The sequence below is a fragment of the Drosophila guanche genome, unplaced genomic scaffold, assembly GCF_900245975.1.
Source record: "Drosophila guanche unplaced genomic scaffold, DGUA_6, whole genome shotgun sequence".
NCBI lineage: Eukaryota > Metazoa > Arthropoda > Insecta > Diptera > Drosophilidae > Drosophila > Drosophila guanche.
Window position 1 is genome coordinate 1,699,167 of NW_022995748.1, and position 18,355 is coordinate 1,717,521.

At 36.1% G+C, this 18,355-nt stretch overlaps 8 protein-coding genes across 13 annotated transcripts; 3 read left to right on the top strand and 5 right to left on the bottom strand.

The window, feature by feature from the left end:
- Window positions 1–705: 705 nt before the first annotated feature.
- On the bottom strand, window positions 706–3,785 carry LOC117583951 (TBC1 domain family member 16). 2 transcript variants are annotated; one of them, XM_034272651.1, is made up of 3 exons: window positions 3,094–3,783; window positions 1,865–3,000; window positions 706–1,811 (listed from the first exon to the last, which is right to left on the bottom strand). In XM_034272651.1, exons 1-3 carry the CDS (start codon window positions 3,362–3,364, stop codon window positions 1,185–1,187), a joined length of 2,034 nt encoding a protein of 677 aa, XP_034128542.1. In that variant the 5' UTR covers window positions 3,365–3,783; the 3' UTR covers window positions 706–1,184. The 2 variants fall into 2 exon arrangements, with proteins under 2 accessions (XP_034128542.1, XP_034128541.1); XM_034272650.1 differs by having other exon boundaries at window positions 1,865–3,785.
- A 34-nt stretch (window positions 3,786–3,819) lies between these two features.
- LOC117583954 (COMM domain-containing protein 5) lies at window positions 3,820–4,812 on the bottom strand. 2 transcript variants are annotated; one of them, XM_034272654.1, is made up of 3 exons: window positions 4,474–4,810; window positions 4,047–4,190; window positions 3,820–3,984 (listed from the first exon to the last, which is right to left on the bottom strand). In XM_034272654.1, exons 1-3 carry the CDS (start codon window positions 4,779–4,781, stop codon window positions 3,822–3,824), a joined length of 615 nt encoding a protein of 204 aa, XP_034128545.1. In that variant the 5' UTR covers window positions 4,782–4,810; the 3' UTR covers window positions 3,820–3,821. The 2 variants fall into 2 exon arrangements, with proteins under 2 accessions (XP_034128545.1, XP_034128547.1); XM_034272656.1 differs by lacking the exon at window positions 4,047–4,190 and having other exon boundaries at window positions 4,474–4,812.
- A 1,902-nt stretch (window positions 4,813–6,714) lies between these two features.
- LOC117584495 (insulin-like growth factor-binding protein complex acid labile subunit) lies at window positions 6,715–9,318 on the bottom strand. The gene is made up of 6 exons (XM_034273423.1): window positions 9,163–9,318; window positions 8,006–8,548; window positions 7,732–7,919; window positions 7,554–7,648; window positions 7,258–7,370; window positions 6,715–7,185 (listed from the first exon to the last, which is right to left on the bottom strand). The coding sequence occupies exons 1-6, from the start codon at window positions 9,256–9,258 to the stop codon at window positions 6,754–6,756; spliced, it is 1,467 nt and encodes a 488-aa protein (XP_034129314.1). The 5' UTR covers window positions 9,259–9,318; the 3' UTR covers window positions 6,715–6,753.
- Window positions 9,319–10,165: 847 nt separating this feature from the next.
- On the top strand, window positions 10,166–11,300 carry LOC117584396 (methionine aminopeptidase 1D, chloroplastic/mitochondrial). Its single transcript, XM_034273253.1, has 3 exons — window positions 10,166–10,287; window positions 10,352–11,025; window positions 11,082–11,300. The coding sequence occupies exons 1-3, from the start codon at window positions 10,214–10,216 to the stop codon at window positions 11,201–11,203; spliced, it is 870 nt and encodes a 289-aa protein (XP_034129144.1). The 5' UTR covers window positions 10,166–10,213; the 3' UTR covers window positions 11,204–11,300.
- Window positions 11,301–11,329: 29 nt separating this feature from the next.
- LOC117584397 (cilia- and flagella-associated protein 20) lies at window positions 11,330–12,326 on the bottom strand. Of its 3 annotated transcripts, XM_034273256.1 has the most exons (3): window positions 12,255–12,326; window positions 11,834–12,062; window positions 11,331–11,780 (listed from the first exon to the last, which is right to left on the bottom strand). In XM_034273256.1, the coding sequence occupies exons 2-3, from the start codon at window positions 11,876–11,878 to the stop codon at window positions 11,457–11,459; spliced, it is 369 nt and encodes a 122-aa protein (XP_034129147.1). In that variant the 5' UTR covers window positions 11,879–12,062; window positions 12,255–12,326; the 3' UTR covers window positions 11,331–11,456. The 3 variants fall into 3 exon arrangements, with proteins under 3 accessions (XP_034129145.1, XP_034129147.1, XP_034129148.1); XM_034273254.1 differs by lacking the exon at window positions 12,255–12,326 and having other exon boundaries at window positions 11,330–11,780; window positions 11,834–12,109; XM_034273257.1 differs by having other exon boundaries at window positions 11,669–11,752; window positions 11,835–12,321.
- Window positions 12,327–12,665: 339 nt separating this feature from the next.
- LOC117584487 (protoheme IX farnesyltransferase, mitochondrial) lies at window positions 12,666–14,600 on the top strand. The gene is made up of 4 exons (XM_034273411.1): window positions 12,666–12,836; window positions 12,893–13,121; window positions 13,181–13,867; window positions 14,279–14,600. Exons 1-4 carry the CDS (start codon window positions 12,759–12,761, stop codon window positions 14,512–14,514), a joined length of 1,230 nt encoding a protein of 409 aa, XP_034129302.1. The 5' UTR covers window positions 12,666–12,758; the 3' UTR covers window positions 14,515–14,600.
- Window positions 14,601–15,025: 425 nt separating this feature from the next.
- On the top strand, window positions 15,026–16,077 carry LOC117584432 (REPTOR-binding partner). 2 transcript variants are annotated; one of them, XM_034273330.1, is made up of 4 exons: window positions 15,026–15,176; window positions 15,632–15,713; window positions 15,775–15,900; window positions 15,957–16,077. In XM_034273330.1, exons 1-4 carry the CDS (start codon window positions 15,126–15,128, stop codon window positions 15,971–15,973), a joined length of 276 nt encoding a protein of 91 aa, XP_034129221.1. In that variant the 5' UTR covers window positions 15,026–15,125; the 3' UTR covers window positions 15,974–16,077. The 2 variants fall into 2 exon arrangements, with proteins under 2 accessions (XP_034129221.1, XP_034129220.1); XM_034273329.1 differs by having other exon boundaries at window positions 15,775–15,896.
- Window positions 16,078–16,646: 569 nt separating this feature from the next.
- On the bottom strand, window positions 16,647–17,813 carry LOC117584431 (CD2 antigen cytoplasmic tail-binding protein 2 homolog). Its single transcript, XM_034273328.1, has 3 exons — window positions 17,657–17,813; window positions 17,403–17,595; window positions 16,647–17,343 (listed from the first exon to the last, which is right to left on the bottom strand). The coding sequence occupies exons 1-3, from the start codon at window positions 17,752–17,754 to the stop codon at window positions 16,693–16,695; spliced, it is 942 nt and encodes a 313-aa protein (XP_034129219.1). The 5' UTR covers window positions 17,755–17,813; the 3' UTR covers window positions 16,647–16,692.
- Between the last annotated feature and the right edge of the window lie 542 nt (window positions 17,814–18,355).

Genomic DNA, 18,355 nt, shown 5'->3' on the forward strand with positions numbered 1-18,355 from the left:
GCTATCTTGTTCGTGAAAACCTTGATTTAATTTAGAACAAGAAATCCTCTATCTGTAAAAGTCTGCCGCCAAAACATAATCGAACCCACTTGTAATTAAGTAATCATCACCAAAATTTGTATGAGACTTATTTGCAAGCCTTTAGCACTTTATTTTCTCTTACGATAACTTGCGCACATAACTTTAATTACTTCCATATTTTATAACAATTTTAACAAAACACATTTTTTTAAACAAAAGCATTTAGGCAAGGTGTTTGGACCAAGTTCCTAGTATTCATTGCAATATACACACATCAATTGGCAGACTATAATAATATATGAACATAGACATACTTTTTACTTCTTAATTGTTTTTAGATTTTATGGCGGAAAGATAGTTTGCAGTACACATTGGTTATAATTAATTGCAGAAAATCAAAACTATATAAACCACCAAAGACAGACTGAGAATTAGATACCTAAATATGTATGTATGTACATATACACCGTTTGAAGTTCGTTCTTTCAAAGTAGCATGACTTGTCACTTCGATTCCCTATATTTCAAGGAAGTTCGTGGCACTGCAGTTTATATATACATATATATACAATACATAAATATGTATGTATGTATGTATGTACGTGTGTAGCTTCAGTACGAATGATCGACCGCAAAAAAAACCACACAGGCTATGGCAGTTATGCATGTGAATTAACTTCGTTGGTTACGACTTTATTTTTGGTCTATCGCTTATATTTCAGGTTTAATGTTAATATAGTATGCAAATAAATACATTTTTCGTGTCGGGAATGCATCTTCATTTGCTTTACAGTCATACATAAATTATTAGCGGCTTGAAATTTGAAAGGAAAAATGATTTTTGGTCAAAGCTTAAAAAATTAGGATTACAACTAAATGCATTTAAGCCAGTTAAAAATAAAAACAGTAAGGGGAAAAAGCATACAATTGTAAGGGGCAGAAATATATGTATGTAAGCTTTACAGTTTTAGACGTTCTGGTGGCAGCGCGGCATGAGATAAATATAAAATTTCTCAGAAATAATAACTTGGTTAATCTGAATAGCTGTGCCTGCGAAACACAAATGTATCGATGTCTATTTAAAAGAGTTGACAGTAATGTAGAACTGTAATGTAATACGGCATCGACATGAATATAAAGTTTTTAAATTGATGGAATCGACAATCAGTAGTCAATCGAAAGAGAACATTTTTCGTCATCACTATGCCCGACACACTCAAGTGCAGGTCGGTGCTCAGAGTCCCACATACCAGGTCCACATCGCTTACATAGGCCACTTAACGTACAAGGAACTTTTGGTATTTGACGGTATTGGTATAGTAGTCCACGAGCCTTCCGAAGAATCAGTTGTCCATCCATATACATGGCCAGCGAACTGAAGTGCAGTAGCATTTCGTCCGCGCGTAATCCTTGAGCTATCACGTCATCGGCATACACAGCTATGATGGCCAAACAAAGAAATAGATGAAAGTAGTCAGTCAAATAGTTCGACCAACAGGCTTCCCACATGCGTATTACGACAGCTTCGGTGAACTCTCGCTTGAAACAAAGCAAGAGCCATCGGTGACAAAATAGGAGCTCCATAGAATCGTTCTGGTGTTCCAAATGTTCATAGAAACGTGGCAGCATAAGCCTTATAAGTTCTCGCAGATAACTAAGATTATGGTCGACGTCACTGTCTGTGGGAGTGCAGACAAAAAATGCTCGTTGCATTAATCCAACGAAACACCAAAATGTTTCAGACTCATTTTGCACCTCGCATAGTACAGGCGCCAGTAAATCACTCATACCCTGAAAACGAATTCAATAGTGAATATTTTCGGGATTTAACTTAAACTACAAACCTGAGAATAGGACAATCCAGAATTATAAATAGCGAAATTGAGCAGAATGTTTTTCATAACTTCGGTGTTGGGGTTATCGTCACCACAGAAAAAAGGATTGGTTCGATCTGTACGTACAACATCCTTTTCAACCACACACTGTACGGTTTTCCAAAAGTGTACTTGTTGCTCTGGAGACATTGAATATAGACGCTTTCGTGTGATTTCATCATACTCCTGTCGCTTAATGTCCATCAGGACTGCTCGATCTTCAAATGTTGACGAAAAGGAATAACACTTTAATAAAAATGGCCAAACCGTTTTTCGTAAACTCTTTTCAAGACCACCAAAAAATACACATTTGCGTAGAAGCAAATCGTCTTCGATCTGTCCCTTTTCGTTTAACAATGTTCCGTAGAAAAAGTTTGTAGTTATTTTCTTTACGTCGCCCTCATCGGGATGCATTTCCGATTTCTTGACTTCAGGACGACAGACCATAAAATGCCTGTATGGCAGATCGAATTTTTCTGGACAAGTGGCCAAGGTGATGTTGTGCAAAAAACAATGCCACTGGTGAAGTACCTGGGCCAAGTGATCCAATCCACCATAATGGAAATGGAGTATCTTGTACTGAGATTCTCGGGATGCAATCACCAGCTGACCCGATGTGCAGTTGGTGTCATTGAAAAAGAGACGGAGTGATCGCATTTGACTTAAGTCTACGGAAAAGTGTCGACACTTTAGTGAGGCGGTTCGGCGAACGGCTGGCATCGAGTTTTCACTTTCTGGGAACTCCAAATTGTGCTTAAAGGCAAGTAGTTCTGGGGTCATCCATTTTGGGTTGCTGTCCTCCGATGCCGGGCCAACAGAGTTTAAATGGTCCCTGTTTCCGCTGAAGCAGTCACTGCTGTTATCGGCGTCTGTCCTAATCGTTATACAGTTGAAGGATTGTGAAATATTAGTGTTTTCGATCTGCGGATTCGAAATAGTTATATTAACTGAAGTTATTGGATTGTTTTTTAGCAGCGCTGTTAAGTCATCTATTGAAGCAGTTTGTCCGCCGAGCAAAGGCTGTAGTTCACTTTTTAATTCTTGCATTTCCGACGCGTCATCATCTTCTTCTCGGATGTCGCTTTCATTAGTCGTCTGAGACACCGATAAGAAACAGTGCTTATTGCTTAAATCTGTCCTCTTTTTCATAGGACTACAACTATCACTGGAATCTTCCTTCGACGATGTCGTATATTTACATAGGGAAGAGTTTGGGATCCACGTGAGAAGTAGCGTAGGTCTTTTTGCACAGTTGTACTGATCCACAAATGTTTTTGTAGTGCATGTTAAATATCCTGGGTTGTGCAATATATCAAATTCATGACGAGCGATTGTAGGTGGATGAATGCATACATTGTTCTTGCAGAACAGAATTTCGTTGTCTTCGTAAGAAATATCGATTTTTTTATTAATTATTTCTTCACCCAGTATAAAGCTTGATGCTTTTTTTATAATACTTCCTATTGGCATTTTTAGATCCAATTTGTTTATCCTTACATATGAGTATCTTTCTTTTAAAATGAAAGGGTTTTTATTATAATTTAATGTTACTGTGTGCTGGGTGTTTCTAGCTTGTAACAGCTTTTAATATGGGTATGGGCTGTTTGTGGTGCACGGTAGAAACGGTATCTTTTTGGACAAGGGTCACTCTAATAAGTAAGCTTTTTTCTTGCGAAAAAAACTAGGGTACTCCCGTAAAATTTTAATCTGCTCACCAACAATTCAGCTTTGAATTCATGCTTACGATTTTCTTCCGCTGAAAAATTAGTTGTGCCCAGTCAGAAATATATTAGGGACTGGGATTCACTTAAGCAATCATTGCAGCAGGATTCTTCAGTGAAAATATCTTCCTCGGAATTGCATCGCAGGAAAAATGAGCGAGGGGATACCTTGACAGTTTCATTATATTTATTTAAATCTACAGATATTATTTTAAGACTGATCGACTTTGCAAACACTGTAGCTCGTTGAGTAGTAAAGTAATACTGTAACGCAATCGCTGAAACGTGGACAGTGGCAATTCCAGAGTTCGAAATCCTCCACTCGGGAGCTTGAAGTGCAGTACAACGGTTGTTTTATCTTGGATCGTACTAAATAATATAAAGAAAATTAGTCAATTTATTTGATTATCCAAAATGATTGATTTGCATACTTTAAAGTTAAGGAAATGTTGATCCTCCACTTCACATTTAACATTTTAACTCGATCTAATTTGGTATTCGAGTAGTTTTTACTAAGTATTTCTCTATGATGTAAAATAACTTTGCAAATATCTTCAACGCATTCTTCTGAAAATCTGTAAAGATGTTTAATGGAATTAATCAGTTCTTCAAAAATGTTTGCAATGGATCCACTGGTTGGTGTATATATATTATAAGTAAATATATACAATGTAGAAAATATGTAAGTGTTCTCAAATAAACTTTGAGAGAAATGGTGTGCGTACACTTTGTTGATTCACTATGCAAAATAAAGTATATGTACATGCATACATTGGTAAACATATAAATACAATCGAAAGCAATGTATATTTTATCTAGTATAAGTATTTAAATATAAGAAAGTATTCATTTGTATACCCTAAATCAACCAATAGGCATTGTCGCAACTCGTGAACCTTTACCACTCCTTTTGGATATCGCAAAAATAGTTGCATTATCAAAAACACTATAGTAAAGAGCTCGCAAAAATTTTTAGGAACTTCATGACCGGCATTTGTCAGTTTGCTTTTTGCAAGGGACAGCACTTCGGAACATGATTTTTTGGTCTCTACATAATGCACGGAAACTTGAATTAAGACGCGCAGCGTTGATTTAGATAATTGCGGTACGAACGAAGAATATGGTTGAACATATCTCAGAATATTATATCGAAAAGTACAAGACATTTTGATCAACACAAGGTTTGTTATTGTTTATCATTTAATACGAACAGGAAAAGGCAATGTACACATACATATGTATGAACATACATATATAAAATACAAAAATTGGATCATTGAAATAGGAACATGAAAACTAAAATGTATATGTTCACACTTTCTGAAATTAAATATAATCTTGAATTACCAAGTTTTCGCAAACTAATGATTTAACATTTTTGCTTTCCGGGTTTTACATTTCGTGTTTCTTTCCATTCATTTGTTATGCGAGTAAACAGCTGTTCTAGTTTTGGTTGTAAAACCAAAAAGTAAATGAAGACTTCGTATATTAAACTCATTAAAGAAAATCCCCGGAATAGTTTAAACTGTTGAAGGACTCTACACTGGCGTCTCCCTTGCATAACACAAAAATGTTCTGTAGGTATTTAGGCCGTTCACCTGGGCAACTTTCGTACCTTTACGACTCGAAACAAAAACAGTTGCGTTAAGTAAGAATACAACGGCCGTTAAATACTGCGGAGTCCGAGGAAACTCACGGTATGTATGGGTTCATATTGGGGGAATCAGCCTGAATACCTGAATACGTCAGTCTGAATGCAGTGATATTATCACTTGGCTGCCGTTGACAGTGGGCGAAACAAGGAAGGCGACAAGGGGAAGAGCACTGTGGTACCCGAATAGTTCCCGAGTAACTTTCCCTACTATTATAGCACCTTCTCCGTCTTGTTCTCACCTACGGCCCCGCGTTTTCTCTCTCGGCTTCTGCTGTCGGATCATAGCTTTGCGATCGGCGCTCTCTCCAGCTTTGAGTGTGGGCGTTAAGCTGGTTTTAGACGATGCAAGGGATTAAGAGCATCATGTGGACCTCATTTTTGCGCTTTTTATAATTTTTGCATTTGAAAGCTTCTGAATGGCCCGATGGAATGACAAAAAGAAGAAGCGCTTCCTCTAAAAAAATCACTAAACAAAAAAAACATTTTGTTTTTAAGTATTTATTTTAATTTTATTTAGTTCCTTAAAACTTTTGAATGGCCCAAATCTATTATTAAAAGTCAGTTTGTCCATTAAGAAATGTAAATGACGCTCATCTATCCAAACAATATAAATAAAACGAGAAGGGACGTGTGAGACGCTTCTTACGCTTCACAACTTTTAGACCCGGCACTGTCATCATCTTCTTCTTCTGTCATCTACATACATCAACAACACTACTCACACCAACCACGCTTCTTTAGCTCGCCGCCCTTCCCCAGACCCACACACTTCAGACTCGCTGCAGAGGCAGAGGCAGCACCCGCACACAAAAAAAACAAATAAAATCTGAGGGACGGGGTGGGTTAAAAGTCGGAAGAGGCATCGGCAAGGGGAGGGCAAAGGCAGAGGACGAGTGAAGCAGAAGCAGAGAATGTAAAAGGAACAATAAAAGCTGCGGGACAGGGTGGGTTTATCCACTGCAAATGAATTTCTTCATTCTGGCTATAATAATGATCCCAATTAGGTGATCTGATAGATATGGCCATTCCCTACGTAATGGTGTTTTTAGTTTCGTTTTTCTGTATCTTCAAAATCTAGATTTGGGAGGTTTTCGCGCTTTTGCGTGGGCGGGGCTAATTTTTGAAATACACTGGTTTCAGTGTGAGCATACAGCAGTCCGGAGCCAAAATTTGGTGGCTCTAGATCTTAAAGTCTCTGAGAACAAGCCGACAAACAAGACGGAGGGACGGACAGACAGACATGGCTCTATCGACTCGGCTATTGAGCTGAGTATATATCAAGAATATATATACTTTATGGCGTCGGAAACACTTCCTTCTGTGAGTTACATACAACCGTTATTCACAAAAATACAATATACCCATTTACTCTTCGAGTACCGGGTATAATTAAAAAGGTGATGAAAACCCTATATTTTTGGTGCAAAAGCATAATTTTATTTAATTTTTTGGGTATGATAAATATATGTTAATATGTAACGTAATTAAATTTGAAAATCGTCATTGAACCTTGCTCTGTTATATAGAGCACTACTGGAAGCCCCGTCATGTTTATGTAAAGTAAAGCAGCCACGTCTATATAATACAACAATTCCTAATGTAATCGGTAAGGCAATAAGTATAAAAACTAGCAGACCGACCCAGAAAATACTACTGCCACTTGTATTTCCACTTAAGCGATCCGTCGCTACACTTAAAACCTCCACGTCTGTCAATTCAGAGGGTGTCTCACACCGTACATTTTTTGCCAGAAGTGGAGTTGTTGTATTTATTTGTGGCAGAAGGATGCTGATTAAATAATCATTCGATTCTTCGCAGTTCCATGGATTAAATCGAAGATCAAGTACGGCAAGTTTGTCCCAGCGTACAAGTAATGACCTTGATATTGCTGTCAGGTTGCAATTATTTAAGTAGATCTATTTTCATTAAAAGAAAAATGTATTATTAAATTATGTATAAAACGTTGTTACTTGATTTTTGTAATTTACTTTTTCCAATGGAGGATAGTTCATATATTGTCCATCAGTCAGGTTCTTTGCAAAGGCGAGCTCATCGATTTCTACTAGAAACTTGTTGTCAGACAAGATTAGTTCGGTAAGGTCTAAGTAAGAATTGAAGTAAAATACAAATAAATACGTTTACCAAAAATTTCATTTTGTAACTTCAATATTAATTTAGTCGGTCCATGTGCCCGTATAGAAGCTAGAGCATCTGAGCGCTAAACCCCAGAGAATTGGGTTCAGGCTTCTGTAATGTAATAACCTGTTTATATTTTTAAACTTACTCTGCAATCCACTCATAGCACCAGCTCCGATATGGCGCAGCTTTGGCATGTAAGACATACTGAGATACTTTAAGTTAGTCATCACAGGAAATAGGCTAGAATGATGGTTAAGATTAAATAAAATAAAATAACATAAGGTAGCGCTTTAAGGCAGAGAGATCCGTTGATCATATCTTACTTATCGCCTTGGAGATCTTCAATTGGGTTTTCATTCAAGACAAGACTGGCTAAGTTCTTTGCAAATGTTAAAGCTTTTGGCAGTTCATGGAACAGATTTCCAGCTGCTATAAAAGTCTCAAGATCTCGTGGCCCATGAAGAATTGTTTGTGGCAATGTTGCTAATTCCATATATGAAATATCTAATGTCTGTAGAAAAAACCGAATTTCAAAGATATTAATTAAATAAAATGAATTCAAATAAATAGAAATCTAGATGAATAGATTTAACATACCTTCAATGATCCTAAGCCTGAAATTGCCACTTCTGAGAGTCCATCCAATAATTGAAAATTATTTGAGCATAGAATAAGCTCTTCTAGGTTTGGAATATGCTCAAATAAATCTGCGTCCAAAAAATGCAGGTCATTGTGTCCCAAATTGAGCGATTTCATATTAACTAATGCCTTATAGTCCGTTGTTGTATAGGGTCCTCTAAAAACATCTGGCAGCAAAACCTTTGAAGTTAATTTGTTATGCGACAAATCTAGGCTTGTCAAGTCAGATAAATTTTGAAAGGCGCCAATGGCTATTGAATCTATCTCGTTATTGCCAAAGTACAAATGTTTTACAGCATATGTTTTCAAAATTGGGATTTTGCTAATATTGTTGTGATCGAGCTTGATAGTTTCTAGGGCAAAGTCTCCGTCGATTAAGAAATCCCATTCGTCCTTGGAAAGCCAACTGCTCAAGTTGCTCGTGCAGTCGATTAAATTGTTCGGTTGATCGCATGTGCATTTTGTACACAAATCACTTTTTTTTAAAGGTGCAGCAGCATTCTGGAATCAGTATAAATTAATTAAAACTTGTATTAATCAATTCGATAAACGGATGAACTTATATACAAATTAATCACAAGCACTGAGGAACATTATTAAAGACTTTGCAACATCGCTATAAACAAAAACAGCAACACAATATTAGTAAAAGCATGGTTAGTAGTAACGGATTGCGCCCCAATTGCGGATCCCCGATTCCCAACGTAAGAGGTAAAAATGATATAAATTTATAGAACAATCACAGATTACACTTTAAAATGTCAAATTCCCCATACACCGTATAAAATTCGGGCGCTCATCAATTCGAACACAAATCTAATATAACACCAAACTCTTCAGCCATCATTTTTTCGTTAATGACGCACCTAATTTAATTTCTGTTGTATTAATGATGAATCGGTAGGGCTATAAAAAAGCACCCGAAGAGAGCTTTGTATTCCTTGCTTTTAATTGAAACTTAAACTCAAATTTAGGGTTTTACACAAAGTCCTCGAACACTTTAATTTTAAAATATTACAATTAAAGAAAACGACAGTAAAGTTTCTGTTTCAAGCATATTAAGTCTTTTAGGTGCAGGATAAAATAAAAAATGTATCACAATAACATATGTATACCTTTGTAGGCGTATCAGTGTCTGCATGAGTATTTGCAATTGTTAAAAAAATGTAATAACATGTACAAATTAAAATATTATTTATTTTAAATTTCATTTTTGGAATGATTTTTTTAATTGGCTGAATACAGAATAACTAAATATGAAATGGCTCTTTACAGTCCAATGGAAAGTATATGACTAACCAGCACAGTTCAAATCGAACATTTTATCTATTTCAAACTATCTTATCTTCCTCTGGGCATTGAAAGCACTGATTACGATATCTCGATGAAATTATTTGTCTAACCCATGATAAGAATCCCAAAAGTTTTCCCAAACTTGTATATAGAACTTCTTAAGTATTCGTACTCTTATGAAACTCTATATTTTAGCCAAAATTTACAAAATTGAGCCGGATTTGGAAATCATTTTTAGAATAGCCTCCCAAATTACAACCCCCCAACTAAGGCCTAATTTAAAAATTAGCTATTTGCCATGATCCCAACTGATACGATATTTCAGTTCAAACGATTGCATTTCAAAATTCGTCAGGCATTACATTTTTTGTCTGAGATTAAAATTTCATATTTTAGATAAATATTTTCAACTAAATAAATCATTAGATACAACATTTCCATTAACCCCTTAGGCCATATATATGCCATATTAATGCAGCAGGTACGTTGAAGACTATCTTCCAGAAGTTTAACAATTATATGGCTCAATATAATAAATATATATGCAACAAGTGGGGGAAGTAGTAGGTGAAAGTCTGGTAGTCAGTCACTGTTAATACCAGGTGTCTTAAAATACTTGTGCCTTTCTTTGATACAATTTAATTCGATTTAGCCAAATTAGACTTGAGATGATTCGAGTAAAATGACACTTTTAAAGCTAAGAATCCTAACTAGCTGGTTTTATTATATATAACATCAAAATCGAGGAAAATTTTTAAGATTTACAGCATATTTACAGTATATTTTGAAAATGAAAAGGTATATTTCCGAGCGACTGTAGGTATATTTTATCGATAAGTTCGCGGTCTCACCTGATAATAGCAAAATTATACAATGAGCATATGTTTAAAAGTTTTATTTCCAAAACAATCTTTAATAAGGCATTTTGTTACCAACAGTTGCAAGGGGTATGTGCAATACTTTTTTTGTCAATGACTTTAATTTACGAGTTTATATAATACAACTTTGCAGCGATGCAGGAAAGTATGAAAAGATATATGCGCCCGGCAAGGTTTCCAAGGAGCGGACTGTTCCTGAAAGAATACCAAAGCCACAATACTACTACGAAACTATGCCACCTGGAAGCACATTAGGGACCCCAGAAATTAAAAATACTGATCAAATAAAAGCAATGCGTCTCAGCGGACAACTGGCGGCGAAAATATTACAGGAATGTGGCAGTTTGGCAATTGTTGGGAAGTCCACCGATGAAATAGACGCATATGCACACGAGCTTATTATTAAATCAAATGCATACCCTTCGCCACTTAGGTATGCAGGGTTTCCAAAGTCCATCTGCACATCAATAAATAATGTAGCATGCCATGGAATCCCAGATGACCGCCAATTAATTGATGGAGATATAATAAATATTGATGTTACAGTTTACCTCAATGGTTACCATGGAGACTGTTCAGAAACATTTCTAGTTGGCAATGTGGATGAAAAAGGCCGCTACCTGGTCGAGGCCACAAGATCCTGCCTAGATATGTGCATTTCGCTTTGTGGTCCAGGCGTCTCTTTTAATAAAATCGGGCAGTTTATACAACAATATTGTGAAGAAAAAAAACTAGAATCAATAGTTGCTTTTATTGGACATGGGATTGGTAGTTATTTCCACGGGCCGCCAGAAATTTATCATTACCGTATGCACAATTTTTAAATCTAATTTGTATGGTAATCTAAAAAAATTAATTTTTAGATAACACCATTGGTGGCAAAATGCATCCTGGTATGACATTTACCATTGAACCCATTCTAACTCTTGGTGAATCGGACGTAGCTTTGCTGGAAGATGGATGGACTGCAATCAGTCTAGATTGAGCACGAAGCGCACAATTTGAACACACCATACTTATCACAGACACAGGAGTAGAAATACTTACCATTTTTCATAAATAAATTGATGAACACATGTCCATATTTTGATTTTTAAAATTTATATATTTGCTTATTTAGGTCATAAATATGTAAATAAAAGTGAAATTAAATTTTGTAGCTTGGGCTTTTATAAAATTTGGATATTGTGTGTTATGTGCAGTTGATTATGGATGCAATTTCGGCGGCGGAAAAAAACCTAGCCGCATATAGCATTTGACTTTTGTACTGGTTTTTGAATTGGAAGGAACAACTTAAATTCGGGCGGCAATTCATCTTCAGAATAGAGACGATCAGAAAAGTACACGCGTCGTATACGACAATTTGCATGGATTTGGACGCGAAGAGTTTCTACGTAGTTTGTGCCATAGGCGCGACGCGTAAAGTCAGATAGGTTAAATTGAATTTGATTCCATCCCTCATCCAGACGCATGGGCATCGTGCAAATAAATGGCTTTACACGAGTGGTCGATTGGTAATTGCTGGCTCGAAACCGGCGACGAACATTTTTATCATCCAGGACCTTAAAATCATACGTAAATTATATCATAGGACTAGCTAAATCAAAAATTTTACCTGCACTTCGAATGTGAAGTATTTCTTCATGTTCTTTATAATCATTACAAGAAATGGCAACTTTATACCGAGAGTCTTTTTTGGATCCGCTGGACATGTTATAAACGTGGTGCTCACATTGGTACCAACTATTTCCAGAACTAGACTCTGTATGTCATTGTCGGTTATACGTTTAATATGTCCATTGCGCACTTTCTTGTCCCAAAGCTGAAGCGGCTTGGATCCAATGCTGTAGAGAATTGATAAAAATCCAGATTGAAAGGTATTTTTAAACATTCTGCGATTGAATTGACAGAGCTGTTTCCCAATATACTGCTTTTTAAATTTAGTATATGACCAGTTAGTGCTGGCCAAAAAATTTAGCACAGCCGAAACTCGTACAAGCCACGAACATGAATACAAAACTATTCTAAATTTTTACGTCAATAAATTTGTTTGGAATGATTGTTGCCATTAGCAATGGGGAACAAACAGGGTTGACATAACAATTTTATGCTTTGAAAATTATCAGTTTGACGTTTAGGCGATAGTTATACTAGTGACAAAAATTCACGTTATTGTAGTCATTTCACGTGCTCTGATGATCATGAGATGGTTATAGACCAGTATTTAGATGCGCTGAATTTGTTTTCAACAAAAAGACCAAAGTAGGCAAATATATATTATCTGTCGACAGGTTCGCCCCACAAGCCATACGAATATCATCGTGTATTTTACTAACTAGTCGTGACTAGACTTGAGTACTAGACTTTTTTTTATGTCCACGAATATTCTGAGTACTTGTCATTACTTTAGTATATTTTTGTTTTTAGTAAATGGTCACACTTTCTAAGCAAAAATGTGATTTTAAAGAAAAATATAAATAACACATAAATAATACAGTTTTAATTATGTGTTACCATTACATTGCTTAAAAAAACGAATAATGATGAGGGTATTAGTCAAACGAGAACTGGGGCTAATCACCCAGTTGCTGGCTCCGGTTAATGTACAATCGACTCGAGTAAGTTTATTGTGTGTTATGTAATTTAGAACATTAAAACTCTTTGGTTTTTGCAGTATACGACCAAATCTACTTCCTCATGTGATGCCACGTCTTCTGGCCATTCAATATTACCAGCAACTCAGTTGAAAGATATTTGTATGCCTGTTAGTAAAGCCAATGTGATAGTTCCGGCTTCAAATGTAACATTACCCGATTATAATACCTCTTGGTTACCGAGTCCATGCGATGACACTGGGAAAACAATCAGTCAATACAAAAAACTTTCAAAATTTCGGCTTACATGTAAGTTTTCTCGTAAAACGGAAAATTAAACGAGCTGCTTGTTTATTGTTACATTTCAGCTCTGGTTGTTATTACCACAATGGGTGGATATGCGATGGCACCTGCTGCGTTCGATCCTAGTTCCTTTGCTATGTGCACCTTGGGAACAGGATTGATTTCAGCTGCAGCTAATGCTATAAATCAATATCATGAAGTTCCTTTCGATTCCCAAATGTCGAGAACCAAAAACCGTTTGCTTGTTACAGGCCAAGTTACTCCACTTAAAGCAGTTACCTTTGCCGCTGTGTCCGCTTCAACTGGACTGTGTATGTTGTATTTTGGTGTTAATGGTCTAACAGCGGCACTAGGAGCTGGAAATCTTTTCCTTTACACATCTATATATACACCAATGAAGCGAATAAGTATAGTCAACACGTGGATAGGATCAGTCGTCGGCGCAATTCCACCTTTAATGGGCTGGGCCGGTTGTGCCGGAACTCTTGATGCAGGAGCAATGATACTGGCTGGAGTACTATTTGCGTGGCAGTTCCCTCATTTTAATGCTCTTTCATGGAATCTGCGACCAGATTACTCTCGCGCCGGGTATCGCATGATGGCGGTTACAAATCCGAGTCTGTGTCGTCGTACAGCGTTGCGATATTCACTAGCTATTGTCGGACTTTCAGCGATGGCGCCGGTTCTAGACGTTACAAACTATTGGTTTGCTTTGGAAACACTTCCTTTGAACGCGTATTTCGCATACTTGGGTAAGTAAAACATACGCGTGGTCGTATAAGTAATGGTTACGCCTACTTTCTTAGCCAAAAACTGTAGCACGGTGATAGGCCTCGATCGGATGCTTTTCTGTGTGTATCTCTCGCTTTCTCTCGCCAAAAGCAGCACCCGCGAAAATCACTTCACACATCTGTTGACCCTTGCTATTAAGTGAAATAAGATTTCGTCTGTCGATGAAACAAGAAAGATTTTTTTTTTCTCTCTCTTTATATTTACAATCTGTTTTTTTAAACAATAAGTAAATTGTATAATTAATATTCAATTAACAGAAATAGCAGTTTTCCAATGAGCCCTGTGATGGGCTCCACAAAAAATCTAGGCTTAAATAATGGTTATATAGTGATGTATGCCAAACTAATCCATTTTCTATTTATTTTTTACAGCTTATAAATTTTATAAAAAATCAGACAGCAAAAGCTCGAGAAGCCTTTTTAGATTTTCGCTACTGCACTTGCCAGCCCTGATGCTATTATTTTTGGCAAATAAAAAGAATTGGTTTTTCAACAAGTCTGTGGAAGAGGAAACAAAAGATTCAAACGTTATGGTATTGAAGCCATCAAAAACAGCAACAAGCCTTGGAAATGTTTTACCTGTCGCTGTGGCTGAAGGACCTAGATAATTTTACAGAATTTCTGTATTATAGACATTGTAAAAACTTAATTTATAATTAAATATAATTTAAACTAGTCCTTTGATATTTAAAAACTATCTATTATTCTGGGCTCTTCTGGGAATAAGCGTACAATTTGGGTGGAGCACTACGATTTTAGGCAAATACATAACATTTTCTCTACAAATGCCATCTACATCTATGTCTGCTTACATTTCCGGTGGAACTCTCGAAAAATTTGACAGATGTGAAACACTGAATAACACTGGCACCATTCAGCATCAAAGAACAAAAAAGTGTATAAAATAACGATTTGTCCCCAAAATTACCATTTTGCTAATTGTCTTTATTCTATATTAACACAGTTTTGAAAAAGGTAATACTGTTTTCGATGTAAATAAATTGAGTTAGTCAAAATTTAATGAATCCAATATTTCCTCGTTCGTTGTTTTAGAAATTAAGTTGATCCTATTTCACTGTTCCAAATTGTATCCTACTTTGGGATGTTAGCTTGGCTGTGATATTCGTGTTTTGATGGCTTGGACACAACAAAAGATGCAAAAGTATTTCCTACTTCAAAGGTGTTATTTTGCAGACAAAGCTTAAAACAAATAAACTAAATGGAATCCCAAAATAATAAAATGGCTGTCACGGAGGAAGCCTTTCCATCAGTAAGATACATAGTTTGCTTTGTAAGGTTTTAACTTTTGGATGCGAACAACGATAATAGTTAACTGCGCATTTTGCTAGTGTTGTTCTTTTGGTCAAAACATTTTGCTTGGATTCAGCAAAAGCTCTTGAAATTTATATTTCTAGTAATTTTTAGGAGATATTAGTTGTTTAAGTTTGTCTTGTTTGCACTTCTTGACGAGAAAGTAAAAAATAAAGAAAGTGGTTGTTATACATATGTACAATGTACATGTGTATGTTAAGATTGTTTTTATTTGTATTTTGAAAATAGGCAGTATATAATTTTACCCCAAGGTTGATTAGAGTATGTACATAGATGGCAATATTTAGGAATTTTGTGTTCTGAGCCAATCTGAGCAAAGCCTCACTTGGCTGGCGAAGCATCCATCCTCAACTTACTTGATATGCAAATTCATTAAAATACAATTATTAACAGGTTCGCAAAGAATGTGGAAAGAGAGGACGGAAGCCTGGAAGAAAAACATCGTCCGAGAAAATAGACATAAAGGCAAAACTTGGTAAGATAAATGTAAATTAATTCGAATAATTGGTTTACACTTTCACAAAAATGTTTTTTAGAACGTAGTAGGCAAAGTGCAAGGGAATGCCGGGCCCGCAAAAAACTACGCTATCAGTACCTTGAGGAGTTAGTTGCAGATCGTGAAAAAGCAGTCGTTGCACTGCGGGCTGAACTGGAACGCGTTGGTATATATATTACAATGTCAAGTTAAACTTATTTATTGGGTCTTTTTTGCTTACAGTACATACTATGGAGTAGACAATTAAATGAAAATCTCTCTACAACCAACACAGACCAGTTCCTGAAAGAAATCGGAATTATTAAACAAGAATAAGTCATGTAACTCTATAACTATTCCTATACAAACATATGTTTCTGTCTAAGTTTAATTAACAGTTCCCCCTGGTAATGTTTTGTCAAATTGGTCATATATGTATATGTCGTTAAAGAAATCAGCTCTTACAACATGAGCTTCGGTAAATATGTACATCTAAACAGCACTGGAAATAAGAATTTAAAAAAATCATGTAAACTATCTGCATATACATACGTACCTGTAAGCACCATAAATGATACAAATAAAAACGAGAGGAAACGCTGAAGTTTCCGCGAATCTACTTTCATATTTTCCTGCTCTCTTACACCAACACGCCGTTCCAGAGCCATCTGTGAGCAGAACAATCAGGTGGACTGGAAACAGCTGTTCATATCCAGCCGTAGTCACGCGGTGGAACGATGCCTGAGTGCACAAAATCTTTCGCATATTCTAAAATTCTACGGAATCAAAAGTGCACCTTAAATTAATCATAAAGCCGGCGAGCGACCGACACAGAATGTTCCAGTCCATTTAAGCAGAAAGCCCAACAAACTAACCATATACATATAAACAAATATGCACATGCATATGTTTATTGAATAAATATTATTCGCATTAATTATAGCTGGTTATTTTATGTACGTAAATGTAGTATATTGATTTACAAATATAATTCAAAGTCTATTCTATTGCTGGAATAGAAGTTGGATTTTTCGCCACATTTTCTAGCATATACTCCACTTTTGAAATATTTTTCTTTAGACCATTTTAACATTTTCTCAGTGGTAAAAGGGCCTTGAATTTCATCCGTGTTTTGGGTCCACTTAAACTCCCACATAACTTCAGACGAATCGGCCACAGTTTGAATTGATGTGGTACGCGCTTTCACACGTTGAGACTCTTTCACATCGAAATCATCAGCATACATGTCGACCTCACCTTCAACTGCAGCTTTGCTCGTACCAGGCAAACCGGTGAGCTTTAACTCAATGCTTTTCGTAGTTTCCTCGTATACATTCATGTTGCCAGTTTTTAAAAGTACTTCATTAGCAAGCTCAGTTAGCTTCAAGATATCTTTCGCTCTGGGATCAACAATACCAGCTTTCTTTTGTCTTATTTTTTCTAAAGTTGATACCGCTGGTCGTTGATTTCCCAATCTTTTCAAAGCTTGCTGAACACTTTCCCCCTCTTTTAAATATTCCAACATTTGTCTTAGAGTCGATGCCAAGTTGAAGGGATTCCCTGGGGCTGCCATAGAATTATCCGACGAATTTAAGCCCTGCTCGTCATTTTTTGAGTCACCTTTTTCTATCTATTAAATAAAATGATTGAAATATTAACAAATAATTAATTTAATAGTGTCGTCCGTACCTTAACCCAATCGATGTTATCCAACCAATTATCTTTTATTTCCGTCTCATTATTCCAATGGTAGTGGCCATCTTTATCAAAATGACCTTCTTCCAACTCCTCTCGCATATTAAAAGGTGTCACCTTTACATTGTCTTCTACTTTTGGGATTCCATCTTCGCCACCTTCAATGTCACTATCATTCATATATTCACTGCAAGATAACAGATTGTAAAAAAAATAAATAAACAATAATATTTACAATATATGCCTACCGTTCGTAGTGGTCAGAATCTTCTTCATCCGAATCAAGGGTATGTTTTTTACTCGTTCTTTCATTATCGCTATGTAAACGTTTTCTCCGTGCTGCCATTATGTGTTTTAAAAAACCAATTATTTATAAGTTATTTTTATACAAAAAAAATGTGACCGCATGCACAAAATTAAAATTCGTACTCCGAATGATTGTTGAATTGGAACGGAGAGAATGAATTGATTGTATGGCGTATCAAATCACTTACCATACAGTTTATAGATGTTTCTCAAATTGTAAACATATTTTGAAAATGCCGTCGGTTCTGTTCTCGACTTAGTATGCATTTTAATTTGTCATCTAATTCTTGTCTGTGTCTTTTTCAAGATATCTGTGAACTACGTGTGTGTAAGGGGGCCCAGCTGCACCGTTGAACAAATAATGCAACTCTCATGAGAAATAGTGTAGTACAAAGAACAGGAGAACGAATCGAACAAGTTACGTGACTCTCAATCCCTAGCGGTACGAAAAGAACAGAGACATTAGCTTGTTATCTTTTTTGAAGATGAATTTATTATTTCATTATTATTTTATATATGAAAAATGAGGGTAGCCAAACGAGCGATGCGAATTTGAAGGACTTGCCCCCCCTAGCGAATATGTATATACCACAGACATACTTAATGCGAGATGTGCTCTCTGTAGTAGAGCTCTGATTTAT

Bases quoted from the DNA above. Each gene is read 5' to 3' on its own strand.
- LOC117583951 (XM_034272650.1), bottom strand. From the start codon at position 3,364: ATGCCAATAGGAAGTATTATAAAAAAAGCATCAAGCTTTATACTGGGT. The intron at 1,812-1,864 runs GTTTGTAGTTTA...ATTCGTTTTCAG, and splicing joins CTGGATTGTCCTATTCTCAG to GGTATGAGTGATTTACTGGC.
- LOC117583954 (XM_034272654.1), bottom strand. From the start codon at position 4,781: ATGTCTTGTACTTTTCGATATAATATTCTGAGATATGTTCAACCATAT. The intron at 4,191-4,473 runs GTATACAAATGA...ACATCTTTACAG, and splicing joins TGCCTATTGGTTGATTTAGG to ATTTTCAGAAGAATGCGTTG. The intron at 3,985-4,046 runs GTATGCAAATCA...TATATTATTTAG, and splicing joins AACATTTCCTTAACTTTAAA to TACGATCCAAGATAAAACAA.
- LOC117584495 (XM_034273423.1), bottom strand. From the start codon at position 9,258: ATGAAATTTAAAATAAATAATATTTTAATTTGTACATGTTATTACATT. The intron at 7,920-8,005 runs GTATGTTAAATC...TTTTTTCTACAG, and splicing joins CAGGCTTAGGATCATTGAAG to ACATTAGATATTTCATATAT. The intron at 7,371-7,553 runs GTAAGTTTAAAA...ATTCTTACTTAG, and splicing joins TGCTATGAGTGGATTGCAGA to ACCTTACCGAACTAATCTTG.
- LOC117584396 (XM_034273253.1), top strand. From the start codon at position 10,214: ATGAGCATATGTTTAAAAGTTTTATTTCCAAAACAATCTTTAATAAGG. The intron at 10,288-10,351 runs GTATGTGCAATA...ACAACTTTGCAG, and splicing joins GTTACCAACAGTTGCAAGGG to CGATGCAGGAAAGTATGAAA. The intron at 11,026-11,081 runs GTATGCACAATT...ATTAATTTTTAG, and splicing joins GCCAGAAATTTATCATTACC to ATAACACCATTGGTGGCAAA.
- LOC117584397 (XM_034273254.1), bottom strand. From the start codon at position 12,109: ATGTTTAAAAATACCTTTCAATCTGGATTTTTATCAATTCTCTACAGC. The intron at 11,781-11,833 runs GTAAAATTTTTG...TATGATTTTAAG, and splicing joins ACTTCACATTCGAAGTGCAG to GTCCTGGATGATAAAAATGT.
- LOC117584487 (XM_034273411.1), top strand. From the start codon at position 12,759: ATGATGAGGGTATTAGTCAAACGAGAACTGGGGCTAATCACCCAGTTG. The intron at 13,122-13,180 runs GTAAGTTTTCTC...GTTACATTTCAG, and splicing joins TTCAAAATTTCGGCTTACAT to CTCTGGTTGTTATTACCACA. The intron at 13,868-14,278 runs GTAAGTAAAACA...TATTTTTTACAG, and splicing joins CGCGTATTTCGCATACTTGG to CTTATAAATTTTATAAAAAA.
- LOC117584432 (XM_034273329.1), top strand. From the start codon at position 15,126: ATGGAATCCCAAAATAATAAAATGGCTGTCACGGAGGAAGCCTTTCCA. The intron at 15,177-15,631 runs GTAAGATACATA...AATTATTAACAG, and splicing joins CGGAGGAAGCCTTTCCATCA to GTTCGCAAAGAATGTGGAAA. The intron at 15,714-15,774 runs GTAAGATAAATG...AATGTTTTTTAG, and splicing joins AGACATAAAGGCAAAACTTG to AACGTAGTAGGCAAAGTGCA.
- LOC117584431 (XM_034273328.1), bottom strand. From the start codon at position 17,754: ATGGCAGCACGGAGAAAACGTTTACATAGCGATAATGAAAGAACGAGT. The intron at 17,596-17,656 runs GTAGGCATATAT...GTTATCTTGCAG, and splicing joins GATTCTGACCACTACGAACG to TGAATATATGAATGATAGTG. The intron at 17,344-17,402 runs GTACGGACGACA...TTTATTTAATAG, and splicing joins ATAACATCGATTGGGTTAAG to ATAGAAAAAGGTGACTCAAA.